This window comes from Manis javanica, chromosome 2, assembly GCF_040802235.1.
Source record: "Manis javanica isolate MJ-LG chromosome 2, MJ_LKY, whole genome shotgun sequence".
NCBI lineage: Eukaryota > Metazoa > Chordata > Mammalia > Pholidota > Manidae > Manis > Manis javanica.
Window position 1 is genome coordinate 65,393,051 of NC_133157.1, and position 20,157 is coordinate 65,413,207.

General features: G+C 41.3%; 1 protein-coding gene across 1 annotated transcript in view; it reads right to left on the minus strand.

The window, feature by feature from the left end:
- Positions 1-1,330: 1,330 nt before the first annotated feature.
- Positions 1,331-20,157, minus strand: part of DMRT1 (doublesex and mab-3 related transcription factor 1) — a 92,404-nt gene continuing 73,577 nt past the window's right edge. Inside the window, exon 5 of the mRNA XM_017674328.3 lies at positions 1,331-2,526. Within this exon, the coding sequence (XP_017529817.2) occupies positions 2,372-2,526 (155 nt within the window). The 3' untranslated portion in view covers positions 1,331-2,371. The remainder of the gene's footprint in view (positions 2,527-20,157) is intronic.

Below are 20,157 nucleotides of genomic sequence, written 5' to 3' on the forward strand. Positions count from 1 at the left end.
ATATGGTTAAAATCCATCAGCCAAGCCTGTCTGGGCTCTCTTGCGTTCAGAATGTGTAAGTTCATGAGACAGTCCCCCTGGGCCAGGATCTGGGCCTGCCTGGCACCCTCCTCCCCAGCAGTCAAGAATAAATACCCGAGTAGCAAATATGGGAGTCATAGGACCACGCCCAACCCCCAGGGGCAGGAGGAAGGCGCCAGGTCCATCTTTCATGGAGCTATTCGGCAGAGATGCCAGGCTTTCCCGCGACTCCGCCTGAGCCCGTCGTAGTTCTGATGTCGGGCCGTCGCGCTGGGAGTGGCCCTTCTGGGGCGGGATCTGCGCGCGGTGGCTGCCACATTCAGAATTAATCAGCATCAGGCGCGGCAGGTGGACTCTCAGAGTCCAGAGGACCCTCTCCGGAGGATGGGTGCTGCACACCGGACAGGCCTGGTATCCAGGGCGCCGGCGACCGGGAGTCGAACTCAGTGGTGTCAGGAGACTGGGAAGCGCACTGACTCAGAGGCCGGAGCCCAGCTCTAGGGACGCAGCAAGGACCCAGAACGGTGCTCATTCAGCACCGGGACAAAGTGGCGCGTTGATCTGGGCTCCCCGCCTGGTTTTCTAGAAATAACAAGGCCACTGAAGGGGGCTGTGCCTGGAAGGAGCATCCTTAGATTTGGTGGGGGATGCCGAGTTTCAGTAAAACCACTGGCAAAATTTCTGTGTTGGGATCATCAATGGAACGGCAGTAACTGGAAGAATCCTGGATCCGCACAAGCCAGGATTATCCAAAGAAATGGAGGGGACCTGAGTAGTGGGCAGCGAATGTGCGGGTGAGCGAGGGCTCTTCATCTCCCCAAATGCCACCTTTAACGCCTAGGAGGTTGCGTCTCCGAGGCCCGGTCCCTTCCTTGCGCACCCCGCAGCCTTCTGACGTCGCCGTCACAATAGCTACAGCTTCAGCCGCCCGGAAGGGCACAAGGCTGCAGTAGCAGCCTGACAAGTGTGATAAAATGATCTTCCTTAACTAAACTCGTAAAGCACTGGGCAATAAAACTCAATCTTCTGTAAAATCCAATTAAGTCATTATCTGACTGATTGTATCTTTAATTGAAAACAGAAGTGACAGTAAATTTCTGTGATATATCAGGATCAATCGATACCACTATACGATTCAGCCCCAAGAAGTGATTTATAATGTCAAACCTATATAGGTAACTCCACATTATTCTCTCTAAAACCACTGGTGGATGAAATTAAGAGTAAGTGCATTTAATAAAAAACAAGATGGTCAGGTTATTGATTACAACATATGGGGGTGAAATCAAATAGATGTTTTCAAAGCACAGAGCGAAGAAAATACAAGTAATTTCTTTTTTCCTGTTTAATATCGCTCACCAAATATACACACAAGAAAATTCAATCATCAATAACATTTTTATTTCAGGTACAGCTGCAACTACACAAAACAATGAATTTTTTTTAGACTAGTTTCATTTCAGGATGGCTTCTGTTACATAAGGAAGTACTTCCACAAGCAATTTTTAACAAAATAATGAACTCAGAAATCCGTAGTAACTTTTAAAGATGTACTTATTTTCAAGTCAGATTACAACCTAAGGTTACAAAATAGTCTAGATCGCATCCTTTTTTTTCTTGTAGTAGAAAAATGTGTATGATATAAACTGTTATATTATTCTAGAAACAACACCCAGGAACTCTGCATTACTGGAATTACTTTAAATTGTATTATTTTCAAATTACCCTTTACAGAAAAGGTAGCAACTCCTAAGAGCTTTAACTTTTTTTTTTACTGTGTTTCAGTTATGTTTTGGATTTGGGGAATGGAGTAGGGCTAGGCTTTTCCAACAGTAACACAAACACAGTATTTTCGTTTACTCCGACCTCCTGCAGATTTATAAAATAATCACTAAGTTTGCTCTTTTCTTCTCACTGGTCAGGTACTTGGCTAAATTTATATTTTTGCAGTTTTATTAAAATACTAAAGAAATCTAAAGCATCTAAGATTTCATTTTAAAATTGAAAGTAACCATCTAATTAAGACCCCATTTAGATGCAAACATACTGCTTTGCTTGAGTGAATTATTGTATTTCTTGAAAACTACATGTAAACCAGTGTCATAAAAAAATTAAGGACTCTACTATTTAACCCTGTGAGCAAAAGTACTTAATTCTTGCAGGTGCTAGTCACGGATCTTAAACTATTCCAAAGGTGTTCTGGCCTCTGGGCTAAGCTCTTAGTATAATAAACCAAACATGTTCTCAACAGTTTAAGCATAGTCAAGAGAAAAATATTAACAACAAACCCTGTGTATAAATGGAATAAGCCTGCTATTCCAAGTGAACGGCCAAAGGCACAGGGCGCTGCTTACTTGTCCTCCTCGATGACAGGAGTGACCGTGAAGCTGCTGGGCTCCGAGGCAGACTCACATTCGAGCACTCCCTTTGTGCTCTCGCTACTAATAGGAGAGCTGCCGGAGAGGGAAACCAAGCCAGAATCTTGACTGCTGTGCTGTGAGAATACTGGGAAGTGGGGAGAGACAGAGGGAGAAGAGTATGTTAAAACTGGCTAGTCTCTCTATTTTCAGTATTCAATTAGGTTCCAACAAAGATAAAGGCAAGCGCTTTTACAAGCACTCATTAAAATCTCCAGCACTATTTTAGAATAAAAAGACCATTTCTGCACATCTATTCAGTTTCTATTTAACAAAAGGGGAAAGTTATGTAACAGAGTTCCAGTTTTCTGTCCATTAAAAAAAATTCTGCTCCCACCTTTTTAGGGGAAACTATTGCCACCCTTCACTGAGCCCCTCCCCTTTTTGTTAAGGATGTTATTAGAACTTGTCTTGTCAAATGATCCAGCCCACAACCCCAAACAAGACCCCGCCCATGTATTTCTACCATTTGACAGGTAACCCTAAGTTTTTCAATATAGCAAGAGAAAGTGACAGCTTACCAACTTTCCTGTTCTCTCTCTTGGATACTGGGGGACAAATACTTGGGAGAGGTCAGCATATATAACTTTTAAAAACTAAAAAAGCACTAAGTGGGGAGCAGGGAACAACTTTAAATATGTAAAAAGTAAACTACTTTCACTAAAATAGAAGTCAGATAAGATTTTAAAAGCAAACTTGTGAACATGAAACTCCACTAGAAAACCGACATTAAATATGAAGGATGCGAAAGTAATGTGTTGAACAATTTTTGCAACCTTACAAGCCACAGTAGATACAAAATTTAAGCAAAAGGGTCTCTGACCTTCTTAACCTTAGCTGAGTTCAGATCCACCCCCAGAACTCCCTTCCTGACTAGTGTGAATGTAATTAAGGGGAAGCTGCAGTGGTAATTTCTCTCCTCATTAACTTCCTGATTGGTTTCAGCCTCAGGATTCTGCTGGGCAGTAGTTTGTCACCAATTCCAAATGGCCAATCGTTAATACTAATGTTTGTGTAACTAACTGCCAGCATCTGCCACGGCTTCTTGTACAACAATAATGGTGAAAGGGTACATTAGTGCTCCTGTGTTAATTCAGCTTGTGTTCATCAATAGGGAAATCTATGATGTAATTAGCAAAATGCATTGGGAGCTGAGTGCTGAAGTCATTTGTAGAGAACTAAATCACAGAAGCTATACTGGGTCCTGATGTGTTTGCCATCAATACTTATTATGTTTGGAATTTAATAAGGTATATTACCATGCTGAAAAGAGAACACTATTTACGCTTGTTATGGGTTTGGAAAAGGTTTGCTGCAGCGAGTGAAACCACACAGAAATAAAAGAACAGAACTGGGATTTAAGAAGCAGACCTTTAACCACTCCACTGGGCCAGATTATTTCAGAAAGCCCCTTTCTTCTAATGTGACATATGGATGGACAGACAGAAGGATAGTTTTGTAGAGCTACCTCAATATTAAATAAGCAAAGGCATGATCTGAAAACTTAGTAAGTGAATACATTCGAAAAACAACTCAGGCAATCTCCTGATAATTATTTTTGATAGTGATAGTGATTTATTTAGTAACTTAAAGAGCAAGGGTAATAGTTTGCAAGCTATTTTTTTGTTTTTCAAGGAAAGAGCTATTAAATAATACTTTACAGATGCCGAAAAGGTGTGCACATGAATCTATACATAGTAGCAACCAAAAAAACTGGGAACCTACAAAATCTGAAGCCTTTATTTTATAGCAGTTCATAAAAGGTTTCTTACTAAATTTTAATTGTTATATGGATTAAAAATTCCCTGCAAATCCAAAATGATTTATAATTGTGTTACATGTACAAGAATGTTGTACGTTACACAGAAAATGTTTTCCAAAGGCAGTAGACTTTGCTCTGACATATTATTATTCTACACAGATCTGGAGAGCTAAGAGCCAGCCCTAGAGTCCGTGAGTTAATCTGTTCAGCCCTCTCCCCATGTCAAACTAGTGACAGAAGTTCCTCTGTACTTCTGAGGAAGGGAGTGAACACTGACTGAGTAATTCCAGTACACCACATACTTTCATGAGGTATTTAATCCTCAGTTCACTAGAAGAATCATTCTCCACATTTGCAATAGGAGACCCTGTGGAAGCTGCCAAGGGCAATGTGGCACTGGCCAGCCTGACCGTCCGCCTTGTTCTCTTTCCCACACATCCGACTCTTGGGTACCACAATTAGTCACTGTCCACTGAACCTTCCTAATCTCTGTGAGTTTAAGGAGGCAAAATAACTGACCCTTGTCAGACTAACCCAGACACTATAAAAGAATCATAAGTGTACTCCCCACCCCTTCAGAAGGCCTGCCTTCTGCCTTCAGTTAGCAGCTGACCTAGGAGATGCATCCCCCCTCCAGCACCACACACCTTCCTCTGCCCATTTAACCACGTGGGGACTAGAAAGGGAGAGGCAAGAATTCTGCAAAAGAAAGGAATTTGGGGGTGGCTCCCTTTTGCCCACACTTGCCTTGTGGGCTTAGAGAGCATTCCTATAACGGGGCTACAAATAGATGCAGTGTCCCCAGCATGGACCAGAGAGGCTCTGAGCATGCTGAATGCGTAACTGCACTCCAGAGAAGACGCAAATAATTGAACTCAGCCTCTTTTGAAAAACACCTCTTTTTTTAAAGAGTGCCTCCACTCAAAACCTAAACCCATGTAATTTTTTTTTTTTGTCCAAGGCTTACACTGTCTTGGAATAATGGGTTGTTGAAGTTAGGGACAGTGTCTGTTTAAGTCATTTTGTGTAGCACCCACTTCATAATAGTACTTCCAAGGGCACTAAGGTTTCTTAAGTGATCATCTTAGTGTCTAATGTCCAAAATCATCTTCACTATCATTCTGCAAGGTACCTTTCTCCATGTTAATGCAGTTTCATTAAATGTTGCAGAGAAGGGGTAATAATTGATCATTGTAAATCATTTTATACCAATTAAAAATTCAAAAGTAAAAATTATCTTTTTTGCTCTTTAGGTTGATTCTGACAAGCATTGCACAAGGCTAATTTCGACTGAAAGGTTTCTCTTGATTAGTTTGTAAAAAATGCTAATGTCTTGTGTCAGCAGGATTGTGTGGAAAGATATGCTGTTGGAAGCTCTCGAAATTGGCTCAATCTTTCTAGACAGCAATCTAGTGACATGTAATAAGAACCATAAAACTGTTCATACCCTCTGACCTGGTAATTCCACTCAGGGGAATAAGCCCAAAGAAAGAATAATTGGCTCAGAGATCCTCAACACACCACTATTTGCATCAGTGAAGATGTTAGTGCTGTGCTCAGGTGCTGGGCCAGGAGGAGGAGTGGGGAGCTGTGCTGGGTTGGGGCTCACGAAGCATTCAGGATCTTGCCACCCTGTCATCAGCGGTAGGCTCCCAGCATTTACAGAAAAGGAAGAAATGACTTCTGGAGACCAAAGTAGAGACTGAGACATAAGAAAAAGAAAAAAAGAATGAAGGAAAACTTGCCCATTCATCTGCGTGGTTTTCCGGTTACAATGAGAGGTGGGTAAACCTCCGAGGCTGACCCTTGTTTGAACCAGTAAGCCCAGGATCTGTTTTCTCTCAAGTAACCTATTTGTCTACAGAAGCTAAAGGCCTTTCTTATAGTATTATTTAAAAACAAAAAACCTTACACATAATCACTCCTAGCCAATATTGAAAAAAAAAAACACAAGATGAATTCAGTGATGCCATCTGACCATCAGAGTTCTTTTTGGAAAATATTATGTACTGCCCCCCAAAACCCACCTCTCTGTTAAACAAAACAAACCCACTCTAACTGCTAAATCTTTTGACACTGCAAAGACCCCTGACTTTTAACTTGAATGATCTTTTGGAAGTCAATGGACTGGAATGAATAATTCTCATCCAGTGATGTGAGAAAACAGGATATTCATGCTTGAGAAAAAAATTGTCTTCCTTATATTTCAAATACTATAAAACTCCCACTAAGAGACCCCTTAAAAATAAAAATGCAAGTGGCATTCTTCCCCTAGATGGTGACAGGAAGAAAACAGAACTGCTGGCCTCTTCAGTTTCCTAGAGTCTGCAGGCCTTAGAGCCTGATGGAAAGCTAATGAAAATTTCTTAACAAATTCTTCCGCTTCATGATAACCATAGTGTTTGGAAATAAAATCATGTCCAATCAGTACCACTTAGCAGACATTTAATGTTTCACAATAGAACTCTATTCCGGAGTGGAACTGCTGCCCTTCTCACTAACATTTAAAATAATTAGGATTATCTTAGCTGTCCAAAGCTTGGCAGGTTCAGTTTATACTTTCAAACAGCATTAATTCTTGGCACTCAGAACAAGGGATAAAAGGTAAAGATATGAATGGAGATCTTTATTCAACCTGCTCTATCATGGATTAGCTCATTCTTTTCCAGTTCATGCCTGCACTCTAGTTAAGAGGAAGGCTAAGCTGTAACTGATGTAATTAGAAACCACAAGCTGCGAAAAAATAGCCCTTTATTAATCTCTCCCATTTACTAGATATTTACTTGAAAAAAATCATCTTTGAAACAACTAAACGTGTGTTTTCTGCCTAAGTGTAACTAAAGAGTAGTGACAAGAGAAGAAGCTGTGTAAGCTTATGCTTTCCTTGAAAATTTATCTAAATTGTCAGTCCTAAAATCTAACACCAGATCTGAGAGGGGCCAGCTCTACACTTTACATATTGTAGGGAGAAATGGCCAGGCTGTGGTACATGAGTCTCTGTTGAAGGAATCAGGTACATTATCAGTGCTTCTTCCTGGATACAACTATCACAACTTTTGTAAACACTATGAATTGCCATTTTTAAAACAAAGTGACCTTATAACAAAAAGTATATATAGGTGCAATAGTAACAGTTTCTCTTTCTCTCTAAAAATCATATAGATAGATGACTCACAAAATAAGACTATAACTTTTAAATTCTCAAAATAAACAGAAGCCTATCAAGTGCCCTTTGGTAGTATGTTGGAGAAAGTGCTGGCCTGGGAGTCAGAGGACCTGGGCTCACGGCGTGGCCGGGCCATTGCTGCACACTGGCTTTCCCACCGTTCAGGAAACTAAGGGATAATGCATCGAACCTACCCTCACCCACCTGGAGTTCAACACAAAGCAGAGAATCTTGTTTCGTTTAATATAGCACACAAAAAGTTAAAAGAGAAAAGGGATGCCTTTCAGCGTTCCACCCCCCACCTGGGACCCAGGCAGAATCATCCTAGGGCCAGATATTTCTCCTCCAGCCCTAACCCCAGCCCCTGAGACAGACCCTCCTGGCTACAGCATGGCAACTATCAGGGTCCCACCTTCCTTATTTCATAGAGGGGGTCCCCCAAACCAGCTGGAGTCTCCAAGCAAGCTGGAGAATGAGCGGTGTGTCTGTAACAGCAGCCCTACCCTGGGAGGGGCTCAGCAACCTCAAATTATCTCAACTCCCCAAAACCTTCTTGCCCATCAGCAGTGGTGACACTCCTGGCTGTTCCCTCATTCCCAAGCTGTCACCGGCAGTTGTGGGGACTTTTTCTCACTGACTTACTTCCTCCTGAAACCTTTCTGAAGTGAGGAAGTGTGTACGTGAGGGGTTAATTCTTTATTATTGGTTTAGTTGAACTGTCTCATCCAGGGAGGCAGGCATTTGGTGATAATCCAAACATTCAGAGATCATCTAATTCATTGTTTTAACTGAAATACACTCATTCCCAAAATCCTCACCTTGGTCAACTCTGCTCTGCTTCCCTCTTCAAAAAAACACAGCAGTCTTGGAAGAAATCTCCTATACCACCCAGCAGCAGACTTAAGCATCCCGGGCCTCGGTATCCCCACCTAGGAAATGGGGCTGGCAACAGGTCACTGTGGTAATTGTCGAGCACGTATTAGTTTTCTCACTTCTGTTGTCTGTTAGGTTGCAATGTCAGACAATCACAAGATTTGTTTTTGAAGGTCCCAGAATGCAATCAGGATTTAGTGCAAGATCTACTTACTCCAAGCCACACCTCTATGTGCCTTTCTGAGAGCACTTGGAGCCAGGAATACACGTTTACTTCACTTTGGGCCTATATAAAATAGCCAGAGTGGCACATCTAACCTATTTCCCATTTGGACAATAGGTCCCTTGTTATATAAGCTCTGCCCTTTTTCATTTTTTGAGGGCAAGTAAGAAGGTGGCTTGAGTTAAATCAAAATAAAACAACAGAATGTCTGTGGACATGCTTTATAAACCATACAAAAAATAGTGTTAATGTCCAGTGATCAAGCAAACCATCCCTCCAGACAGCAATACTGGAAGAAGGAAGAATCTCCTCCTTTTGAGCCTATGTCTGTCCTAAAAGTTGGGAACTCTAAAGTTCTTGGCACAGGCTTCTATGTCCACAAGAAGTAACAGTCTCCTCAGTTCCTACTCTACAATTACTGGGTACCTGGAGCCCTGCCTAAAGGAGGCTTGCCGGGGTGCCAGAAGCTGGCCCTCAGTCAGACTGCAACAGAGCAGAGCTAGGGTAAGGTGTGTGGGTTCTGCAGGAGGACCATCTCTTACTATGTGAAGACCTCAGACAAGTCTCTTACCCTCTCCATGCCTCAGTTTCCTCATCTGTAAAAAAGCGGGACAGAGCAGAGCACTTGGGATGGTTCTACACAAAGTGTTGGGGCTCATCAACCCTGACACTATTGGAAAGCCCACATCACCGTGTACATAGCCTCACCATTTGGTCATCTATGTGTGTGGCCTGGAAACCATGGCACCTTAGCACTGGATGCTGTCAGAATTGAGCCCCATTTGTATCATCACTTCCCAGCCTTTATCCTTCTCTCCACTGCCTCGTTTACACCTTTCCTGCTCTGCCTCATCTTTCTTAAACATTTGCCAGGCTAGCAGTCAGAAAAGCAGGAGCTGCTGCTCCTGGTCCAGCTTCTCATCCCTGGGGAGGGAATGCTTCCCCACTGTGTAAATGCATTGATGCGGACAGGAGGGCTAGGGGGTCCTGCCTCTGCTCACTTCGGAGCTTCTGTTAGGCTGTGCTTAGCCTGAGCCCAGCTACAGTGACCACGGGAGAGTCAGTGTGGGAAGACCCTGAGCGCTGTCACCAGACACTAGCACTACAGTAAACACCTTTGAGTCCCAGTTTCCTTCATTGTAAAAGCAGGATAATAATTATGCATCTCACAAACTTGCTTTGAGGATCGAAAAGATGACATTCGACAAAATAGTTTGTAAACTTCAAGACCCTATACACCTGTCAGTCACTGCCTCACCTCTCCATCAGTGTGAGCCTGAATACTTCTCTAGGGTAGCATGAGTCAGTCTCTGTACTTCGTTGAGACAGGACCAAGAAAGTAATGACTTTATTAAACATTGGTTGAAAAAAGAAAAAAAATAATTAACAACAACACAGCTCAAACATCCCTGAATGTTCTCAGTTTTCAAGTGTGATGTTCAAGGAAAGGTGACTTTTATTTTGTTCATCCTTCTTTACACACTAAAAGCCTAAAAGAGAAGATGGATTCCAAACTGAAATCCAAGCCTATTATCTGGTGCTTTTTACAGCATTATGCACAGGATGTCAGTTAGGCATAACACTTTCTGAGGCTGGGCCGACAGGAGGAAGGCTTGGCTGTACTAGGCTGGGGCAGAGAGCAATGAAAACCACCTGGTGGCAGAAACAGAAGGAATGTCTACAAGGTAAAAGACAAACACCTGGAATATGAAATTGGGCTGAAAACATCTACCACACCTTGTCTAGCACAGTGCAGCAATGCACATAGTAGGTGTTTAATAATAGTTGAATGAGTGGGAAAGACCATGGAATTTTGTCTCCACAAGACATGCTGCAACTACAAACTGGGAACCCACACACTGCCACGGAGCATCACAAGCCACCAGTTTGGGGATTTTAAGAGCAAGGGATTTATTAAGTGCATCTGTATTTACTGCACAGAGACTGTAAAGCTGGGCACCAAGGCAAAGGAAAAGCCACATCACACCCACTGTAGGACAAGTGGCACAACCAGGGTCTCAGTCCAGGCCGAGGCCAAAGAGCCTGGCTCTTAAGGAGCATGCAGGACCATGTTCTTTGGAAACCCTGCTCAAGTGCATGAACAGGGCCACGGCTGGTTGTTCACACGTGCAGCTGCCTGTAAAAACAGAGTTTAAATACCTATGTGATTTAATCTCATGAACTAAACTAAAGCAGGCCAGGCAAACAAGATGCTCTACAAGTCATCTCTGGAATGGATTTCCCAGGCTGTTTCCTGACACAAAAGGAATCATACCCACGACACAGACTGCAGGAGGCTTTTCCCATCCTAAAAACTAGGGCTGCCTATCCAGATATTTTGCAAAAAGAGAAAATTATCAGGTAGCCTTGCAGATAGTTTTCTTCACACTGATTAGAAAGAATCACAGATGCTTCCACCTTAAAGAGTAATATATTATGGCAATCTCAACTGTGATGGACATCTAGTGACAACTAAGATAAAGGATTAAAGTTTTAGAGTCAACAGCCAGGGGAGCTGGTCACAAGGAGAGTTAATGTTGCCTTCTAACCTGAATGGCCTAAATGAGCTGAGTTTCCAACTAATCCACCAGCCTGCCTTTCATTTTGGAATTACGTCTTCAATAAAACATACGGTTTAACCAAATATTTAAGATATGCTGATTTAGCTATGTTATTTTAAGGAAGTCTTTCATTTAAAAATATTCTGAGACTTGCAATTAAATAGATACAAGAGAATGTTCATGGGCCATTTCACAAATAGAACTTTTATAAAATTTGCAGCTTATAATTTGAAAATAAATATTGTGCTCCAAATGATATGCTAGTAGTAGGGTAGAAGATCATGTCAGATAAATTATTTGATCTTTATTACCAGGAGACTCAGTCTTCTTCAAAAAGCAAATACAAAATTTTATCAGACTATCATATTATGCCAACTTTTCCTTCTCTTTCTAACTACCATTACAAGAAATTCAAGACTAGTAATTATTAATATTTTTCTCTGATACAGAAGAAGGAAGCAAACACCAGGTCACATATAAATAAAACATATACCAGATGAACTCAATCAGGATAGAAAATTCCAGGCATTTCCAGACAGGAGAATACATGCCTACTCACAGTCAGACAAGTCATTTTACCACCTAAATACACCATAGCCATCATGGACAGATAAGGCAGTTCAGATTACAAGAGCAAGAATAAACAATTTTGGCATGGTTCATGTTAAGCGTGAACAGAAATAAAATAAAAACACCAAACCTGTTTTCCCAAGAGATTTTCTCCACTCTTTGTGCAAGACCCCAATAGCTAAAAAATTTAACATATGTACATCTTAAAACACTTTATTTAAAATACCATTTTTCCAATTAGCCCCCCTAAAAAGGGCTTCCACCCTAACTAAAGAGGTTACTCTGTGAGTGGTATAAGGCATTCAGAGAATGTGACTGTACCTTCCTCTCTCTAGGTGTTTGTGGTTTTTTAATTGTTTCAGGAGAAAAGACGACATGTTTGGACAAGCATTTTAGTTTTCCTTCTGGGAAAGGTTTTCCTTTTTCTACCCAATTGTATCCTGTCTGAAGCCAAGCTTAACTGTAACCTTTCTTTAAGGGGTTCTAGAATAACCACCTGCAGTCTCTTTGGGCCAGAAGTTCCCAGACAGGGCCTGCAGCACTGGTCAGCCAAGCTCAGCTCTGGGCTAAGTGAAGGAAACCAATACTGGCCGCTGCAATGACAAGAGGCAAGTGATGGCCACCAGCCCCATGTCAAGGGAGGGGAGAGGAAAACCCGATAGTGGGGGAACCAACAGAGCTGGGAGAACAAGAACGGATGTGAAAATGAACCCGAACCTTCAAGGAAGTTCAGCATCCGGAAGGCAAGAGAAGAATCCATTTTATCACTGTCCCTGTCATCAAAGGTAGGGAAGCAGGGAACTTGGGCACTTGAAGGAGAAATTATCAGTTATTTGAAAACTTCGTTTATATGAAACAGATCATTTCTCAATGATGGCAAGTTAATGAGACATCATGAATCTATTCTTCAACTCAGTCCTTAGATGGATATAACTTCATTCTGGATATTCTATAATATTAGAATGATTGACTCTGTACACATATTTTCCTCCCAAGTTAAAGCAGTGTATTAAAACTACCCTAAAAAATTAGCAAATGTGGTACTATCAGATAGGTTTTGGATAAATTGGTTGTATTTTTGATTGACTGACTGACTGCCTGAAGATGTGAACAGCATAATAAATAAGCTTATTTCAACAGACACCCATAGCATTCAGGCCCCCCCAATAAGCAGATCACATTCTTCACAAGCACACCTCAAACACTCAAACAAAATGGCCATGTACCAGTCCATAACAAGTCTCCACAAATTTCAAAGATGTACATCTTTCAAACCTTTGAAGTCTTGGAGATTTAAGTCTGCAGTCTATCAGAATAACTACCAAGGAAAAAACCTTTCCAGCTTTAAAAAAATGATAAACAAGAAAGAATATAAATTTCAATGATGCCGACTAACCAACAGGCTAGCACTTGGTCACAATATAATTGATTTCACCCTTAATGCTACTGTTGAAAGTATTTAAATGCCTGGGCACTGACTCCAACCCACACACTCCTCCTCGCTTCCACATTCCAAGTAGATCAGGTATTTTCACACTTGGTTCATCTTCAGTGATGACTGTAATTAAATCTTTAATTTGAAAACAAGAATGAAAGTCCAGCACTCACTGCATTATCAGCTGCCCTCGAAGCTTAGAGCAAAGAGCAATCAAATAACAACTGGTGACCTTAGCACCTTCAAGCTTAAGTAATCGGCTCATTTTCAGAAGGTACTGACTGGCTCATCTCAAAAGTGACCAATTTACATGAGGAAATGCTTTCCCCAGTTATCGGCAAGCTTCCTGGGAATCGGAAATGTTACTTAAATTGCATAAACTGTCAAGTTTCTGTGCTGCCTAGCCTTTGGATTACACCATAATTTTTAAAGCATAAATTTCAGAACACACTTCATTTCAGGTCCAAGATTGGAAAAGGCCTTTGAGGGACCTGAGCTCATTCTCAAGAACATGATGATGGCTACCGGTCCTCTTTATTTCTTCATCTACCTCTGGACTAGCTGCAACTCTTTTTAAGCATAAAGGAAGGCAGTCTGGTGCTAAATGGTTACTTAATTCCTGGAATGTTTATTGAGCATCTGCTCTGTGCCCAGAGATACAGGGATGACAGCTGGGAGGAAAACGGAGTGTCTGCTCTCACAAGGAAAACAGCCGGACACCAGTCATCAGAGACATCTAGGCGCACTTTATGCCGGGCCATTTACAGCGCTGCAACTGTGGACAATAATTTAATAGCTCTGTACCTCAATTCCTCTTCCATTAAGGAAAAACAATGTTAAAGGCTGTGGTAATTAAAAATAAAATATACCAAGTGTTCAGTCAACTCTAGTTTCTTCCTCTGCTTGTCTCTTTCTACAAAAAAGAGAGCTGATAATCAGTAAGAGCTTCAATCTGAAGCAAAATCAGGAGGAAGGTGACCTTTTTGCCCAGCTATATGTGCCTGATCCTCTGTGTCCCCCTTACCTTTATGCACTTATTTTCTGTTCTTAGGTATCCTGTGTTTTCTGGTCCCTCTGCCCTGGTCTCCCTCCTACCAGATTATCCCTAACCCTTCCCTCCCCTCAACTCATTCCAGAAACAGTTCTATTCTTCCAGGATACCACTTGAAACATTTGATGAAGACCATCCAACTAAACTAATTCACCCAAGAGGTAAAGACAGGCTTCATGCTCTCCGTTGATATTTTAATTGCAAAGAGGTTGCATCTAGACACTGAAGAGATGTAATCTTTGGGAATAAGACAAATTTTCAAAGTGTTGTCTATACCAGTATGTTGTATATATACAGAATGCACTGCTATTAAATGGGTAAATCCTCAAATTTCACTCTCACTCCATCAGGTTTTTGTAATTTATAAAAAAAGACACATTCTTGCTGTGTAAGGTTTTAGTCTATGCCCCGTAAGCATCCCCACCCTAGAACGGAGTCCCAGCCTTTAAAACATCTCCCAGTGAGAGAATCTCAAGCAGATAATCAGCTTCCCCTTCACTTTGGCTTCCAGGAGCTTAATTAAATTGCAGTCCTATGGCTAACTAGAAAACAACTGCTATTTGAAGAACAGAAATTATAGGACAATTATTTTCTGCTAATTGTAACTCTCACGTTTTCTACTGCTTTGATGAAGCTCCAGAATGCTAATGAAGTATTTGTCAGAGCATTGAATAAAATGAACTTTTAATTATTTTTGTTAGGAAATATTGCTAGTTGTAATACTAAACCAGATACAATTGAGAGAAAAGGAAAAGACAGATATTAGCATTAGCTAACAAATGTGTGTGCTAGTTAAGGGGGGCACAATTTTATAATGTTAATCAAGATTTTCCATCTATTTAAAAAGTATTTAGAACCTTCTGTGTCAAAATAAACTATCAAAGAACAAAGAATTTAATTTTCTTAATCATGTATTATTTTTGCAGTGATATAATAGGCAAGGTAAAAAGATAGAAAGCCAGGATAAAAGACACCAGAGGCCACTGCGTGAAGCGCAGCTCTCTTCCCTTGAGCCGTAGGAGTGAACTGCTTTCTTTAACAAGTGCGGGCTGGTGGGCACTGGGGAATGAAACAGCAGTCTTAGGAAGGCTAGACTACTGGCCTCAGGCAGGAGCTGGTAAGTGCTGACTCAGGTTAGCAGGCTTGAGAAATGAGGTTCAGCCCACGTTATTTATTAACATAATTATTAATAATAATCGCTCCCTCACTGAGCCCCCATCATGTTCCAGGCATTGTACTTTTACTCGTCATCTTCATAAAAGACCTCTGGGGAGCTGCAAATTAATAAACTCACTCGACAGAGTTTTAAAACTGAGGCTCAGAGAAGGTGATTACCAGCCAAGGTCAGACAAATGCTGAATGTCAGAGCCAGAATTTGTACACAGGACTTGAACTCGGGACTTGAACAATGAAGTCACAGTACTTTACAACTTTGCTGGTTTGATTTCCGTCCCTACCTACTGCTGACAGGATCCAGGGAGCCCTGGGTCATAAGCTTTCCTCATCTTCACAACTCACGAAGTTGCTGTCTGAGTTCCTCTCTAGCAAGCCACAATTTCGCTGAAAAGACAGCTTTGAAAGCCAGGGACCACCTGAGTTGCAGGTTTGCCTCCTGAAAATGAATGCAGCAGCTGCCCAAGGGACCCTAATTCCCAAAGCTTCTAAATCTACTCTCCAAGGAGAGAAGACTTCAGGGATGCATCATGTGAGTCACTAGAATGAAGGGGTTGGGGGCAACGTACATCTTTGCTGCCTATCAAATCTCAGTGTTTCAGAAAATAAAGGAGTCACTTGGCAGAACCCTGCATACTTTTCAAAAGCAGCCTCTTGCTGCAGAGCCTTCTGAGCCCTGAAACAGCAGAGGACAGGGAGGGACAGTCTGTCCAGGGCCAGAAGGGAAGCTGCCAGGAGCCACAGAGAGTGTGCCGATTTCCACCAAGAACCCCTGAGCATCTGGTAGGAGAGTCTGAATCAGAACATTTGGATCTGGGAATTTGAGAGCTCCCAGACACTGAGATGTCAAAGAGAGCATGCAAGGGATTTTATTTTTCCCAAGGTACAGATACCTCAGGAGAGGAGGGGAAACGGGGACAGAAGACCCTTCCTCATGTGAAAACTTTGCTTTTCCCTTCATTCAACTTAAGATAATGACGGCTGTTCAGCACAGCACATATCTAACAGAGGTAGGAGAGCGGGGACAGTAGGTACCAAGGCAGGATGCACCCCACAGGCCTCCTGCTCACCACCATATTCTTTGAGCACAAAGAAGCACCAGAGGGCTGAATTCTGGGCAAATCCATACAGGTGAGTTTTCAGAGTAGATAAGTAATTACTCAATTCTGCCTCATGTGACCTTCCATGAAGTCAGGATGGAGAGTGAAAAATGAACCAATTCACCCCTTGCGGGCTCCAGCACCTCACGGTCAGGGATATCAAGGGCTCCTGATACATCTGGCAGCAATGCGGCCATGCCTGACCCGGGCCACTGGTGGGAAAAGTCTATCAATCAATCAAACTAACACGGAGTCCAGTTCATGCTCCAGTCTAAAGCCACAGCATCAGGACATGGTTTGTAGTGCAATAATAAACTCTTAGGCTCATTCAGTGTTTGTCTTTAAGGTTCTCCTGTCTCTTGAGCAAGTCAACTTTGGAGCCTCAGTTTTTAAATCTATAAAGTGACAGGGTTGAGCTCAATGACTAACTTCTCCCCCAGAATTAAAATTCTTTGTGTTGTGCTAATCATCACGGAAATGCAAATTGAAGCCACAATGATATATCCCCTCACACCAGTTAGGATGGCCGCTATCCAAAAGACAAGAAACAACAAATGCTGGTGAGGATGCTGAGAAATAGGAACCCTCCTACACTGCTGGTGGGAATGTAAATTGCTGCAGCCGCTGTGGAAAGCAGTACGGAGGCTCCTCAAAAAACTAAAAATAGAAATACCATTTGACCCAGTGATTCCACTCCTAAGAATTTACCCAAAAAAAAACAAAATCCCTAATTCGAAAAGATATATACACCCCTATGTGTATTGCCACACTATTTGCAATAGCCAAGATATGGAAGCAACCTAAATGTCCATCAATAAATGAATGGATAAAGATGTGGTACACAGGCACAACAGAGCCTCCACTGAGCCTTAAAAAGAAAAGAAATCCTGCCATTTGCAACAACATGGATGGGTCTAGAGGTTATTACGCTCAGTGAAATTAGCCAGGCAAAAGAAGACAAAATACCACATGCCTTCACTGATTTCTGGAATATAAAAACAAAGCAAAACAGAAGGAACAAAACCATAGTAGTCTCATAGACACTGAGAGGTGACTAGTGGTTACCAAGGGGGAGGAGTTGGGATGGGTTGGGGGAGGGTGATAAAGGGGCACAGTAATTCACAATCACAATGTAAGTTGATCTTGGGGACCACTGAGCCACTGTGATGTACATTTAGAACCAATGTAAGATTGTACATTAATGATACTTTAAAAAAAGTCTTTGTGTTATGATTTCTCACTGTATTAGGGTTTCTCTAATCTCCATTTCTTTTAAGTTCTAATGATTTAGGTGCCTGCTCAAAATCAGAATTAACTGAGTACAAAATGGAGCTGGGTAATTTAACATAAAGTGATTACTTCTGAAGCAAGAAATTAAGACCTTTTCTTCCCTACTAGAGACATGAATGTCTTCTGTCAATATGGACTAAGCTCTTTCCAATCACTAGATTCAGCAGGTGAACAGCAGGTCCAATTCCTCCATCTTTGTGCTGTTGTAGAAAAAGTGACTTCAGGTGACATGTGACAGCCTCTGCCTCAGAATCAAATGCTGATCCTGTTGTGATGACCTGGTGGAAACCAGATCTTCAGCTAACTTTTCTCAACCAATTTCCCAACACTGTTGGTTCTTTGGCATCCCGACTGGCCCAGTCTATGAATCCAGTCCTCGGCGGAGCATCCATTACTCTGGACGCACACCCAGGAGCACAGAGGGGACATATCCCCAGCCTGTCCTCAAAGGGGACAGCACATGTTCAGCCACACTGAAAACACAGCTGTCCTAATGCTATGTCAGCGAGAAAGCAGGTGGAAGTGCCTTCTCCTTTCTGTCTCTTGGGCAGTCTTCTATCAGATTAGACCCTCTAGTAATGAGAAAGCAGCCACAAGAGATGAAAATCCTAGGATCTTTACAGGCACCTCTGCTTGAACAAGAGCTTGTGTTTTTACGTGGAGATTGATTGAGATTCAGTACAAGCTGGCTGTTAGGCAGAGATGGACAAGGCAGGAGGGGCTTGGCTTGTGACCTGTGACCCATTCCTGTACTTTTCTTGCAGGGAGAGGAGAGAGCAGTGGTGGCTGAAATGGTCCAATCACCTGGTAACTCAGGCCCTGCCCAGATGCTGGATGTGGGTACCTCCCTTACTGCCAGACCACTCAAGAGGTACTCTGGATCTCTGCTGAAAAAGAAAACCACTGCTAGGCTCCTTTTCCCTCCACCAGAGTGACAAAAGTATACCTGTTCAATAACTAGCAAAGGTTCAGGGAAAAAGGTACTTCATAGGCTGCTGCTAGTAATTGGGTGCAGGTCAGTACCAGGGTTATCTGGGAGTATTTAATGCAATCTAAAATGCAGGTTTTCCTCTTAGAGCACTAAACTATGTTTTCTACCTTTATCTTGTATCTACCTATCACTTCAGCATTTTATTTAAAATAATAATAATAATAATAATAATAAGGGAGAAATGTGGGATTCACATATAAATCAAGTATAAAAATCAAACGAATAATCATAATTGACCTGATTGTTTATAGTTCATGATGTGTGATCAAAACCGAAAGTTTCTGTGATGAATGCCCTTGTACTGTTCACCATGTAAGAACTTATTCACTATGTAAGAACTTGTTCACCATGTAAAAACTTGTTCGTTATGCTTCAGAAGATTGGAGACTGTTGAGAATTAGGCATGGGGTTGATTAATGATTGTGCATTGAGTCCCCTATACAGAATTTTATTGTTGTTAACAACCATATGATCAATAAATATGAGAGATGCCCTCTCAAAAAAAATAATAAATAAATAAATAAATAAAATGCAGGCTTTCTTTGAAATGTCCCTTCTTAGTATGTCCCCAGAAAAACACCAGCATGTCTGTACAAGGAGACTGTATCATTTGTTTATACAACATGATTCAATAAATAAGAAACTAGGATCCATCCAAACCATGGAACTGTTATATACTGGTTAAAAACAATAAAGCAGATATACGTGCACTAACATGAAAAAGCTCCAAGACCAAAGGTTGACTGAAAAAGTAGATTTGAGCAATAGCATGTTCACTATGATCCCACTTATGTTAAAAAGCCAAGAAAACTAGTATTTCTTCAGAAACACATATCTGCATGTGACATCATAACAAAAAGTCTGAAATTACATAAATTAAAAGTTTAGCTCTTGAGGCAAATGCTCAATAAAATGAGGGAAAAGTAGGCCACGCATACCAAGATCACAACTGGCAAAACACTATGTATGTGTATTAAAAAATAAATCTTTCCAGGAATTACAGGACATAAAAACAGCAATGTTCTATTCCCTTAAGAAAAAGTAGTTATTTTAGCCTGTACATTCACAAACATATTCTGAAAAAACCAGATTTCCAAGGCTATTCTTAACTGCTCTCTTTTAAATCTCTGGCTTAAAAGGTACTTTGCAGATTAATGAAATACAAAAGACATTTGTACAGCAAGTTTCATCTTGATGAAAGTATGAAACGTCTGATTGCAAATTATTATGAAAGAAAAACACATTAACTAGAGTCAAGTTATATTGTTCATTTGACCCACTTTAAACCTTTTTAATTTTTGAAAATGCAACTTTGCCAAAGATGTAACTTGCTGATACGATTTGCAGTACATTTCATTATTATCACCAGGTTGTTAGAATGCAGCAGCAGGTCTTTAACAGAGATCTGGTCAATTCTTTGGGTTTAGCCATTCGGCGATGTGTACTTTAGGCAACTAGACTTACTAAATTACCTTGTTAACTTGGTAAGTAGTCACAAACAAAGTAAACAACTGACAACTGGAA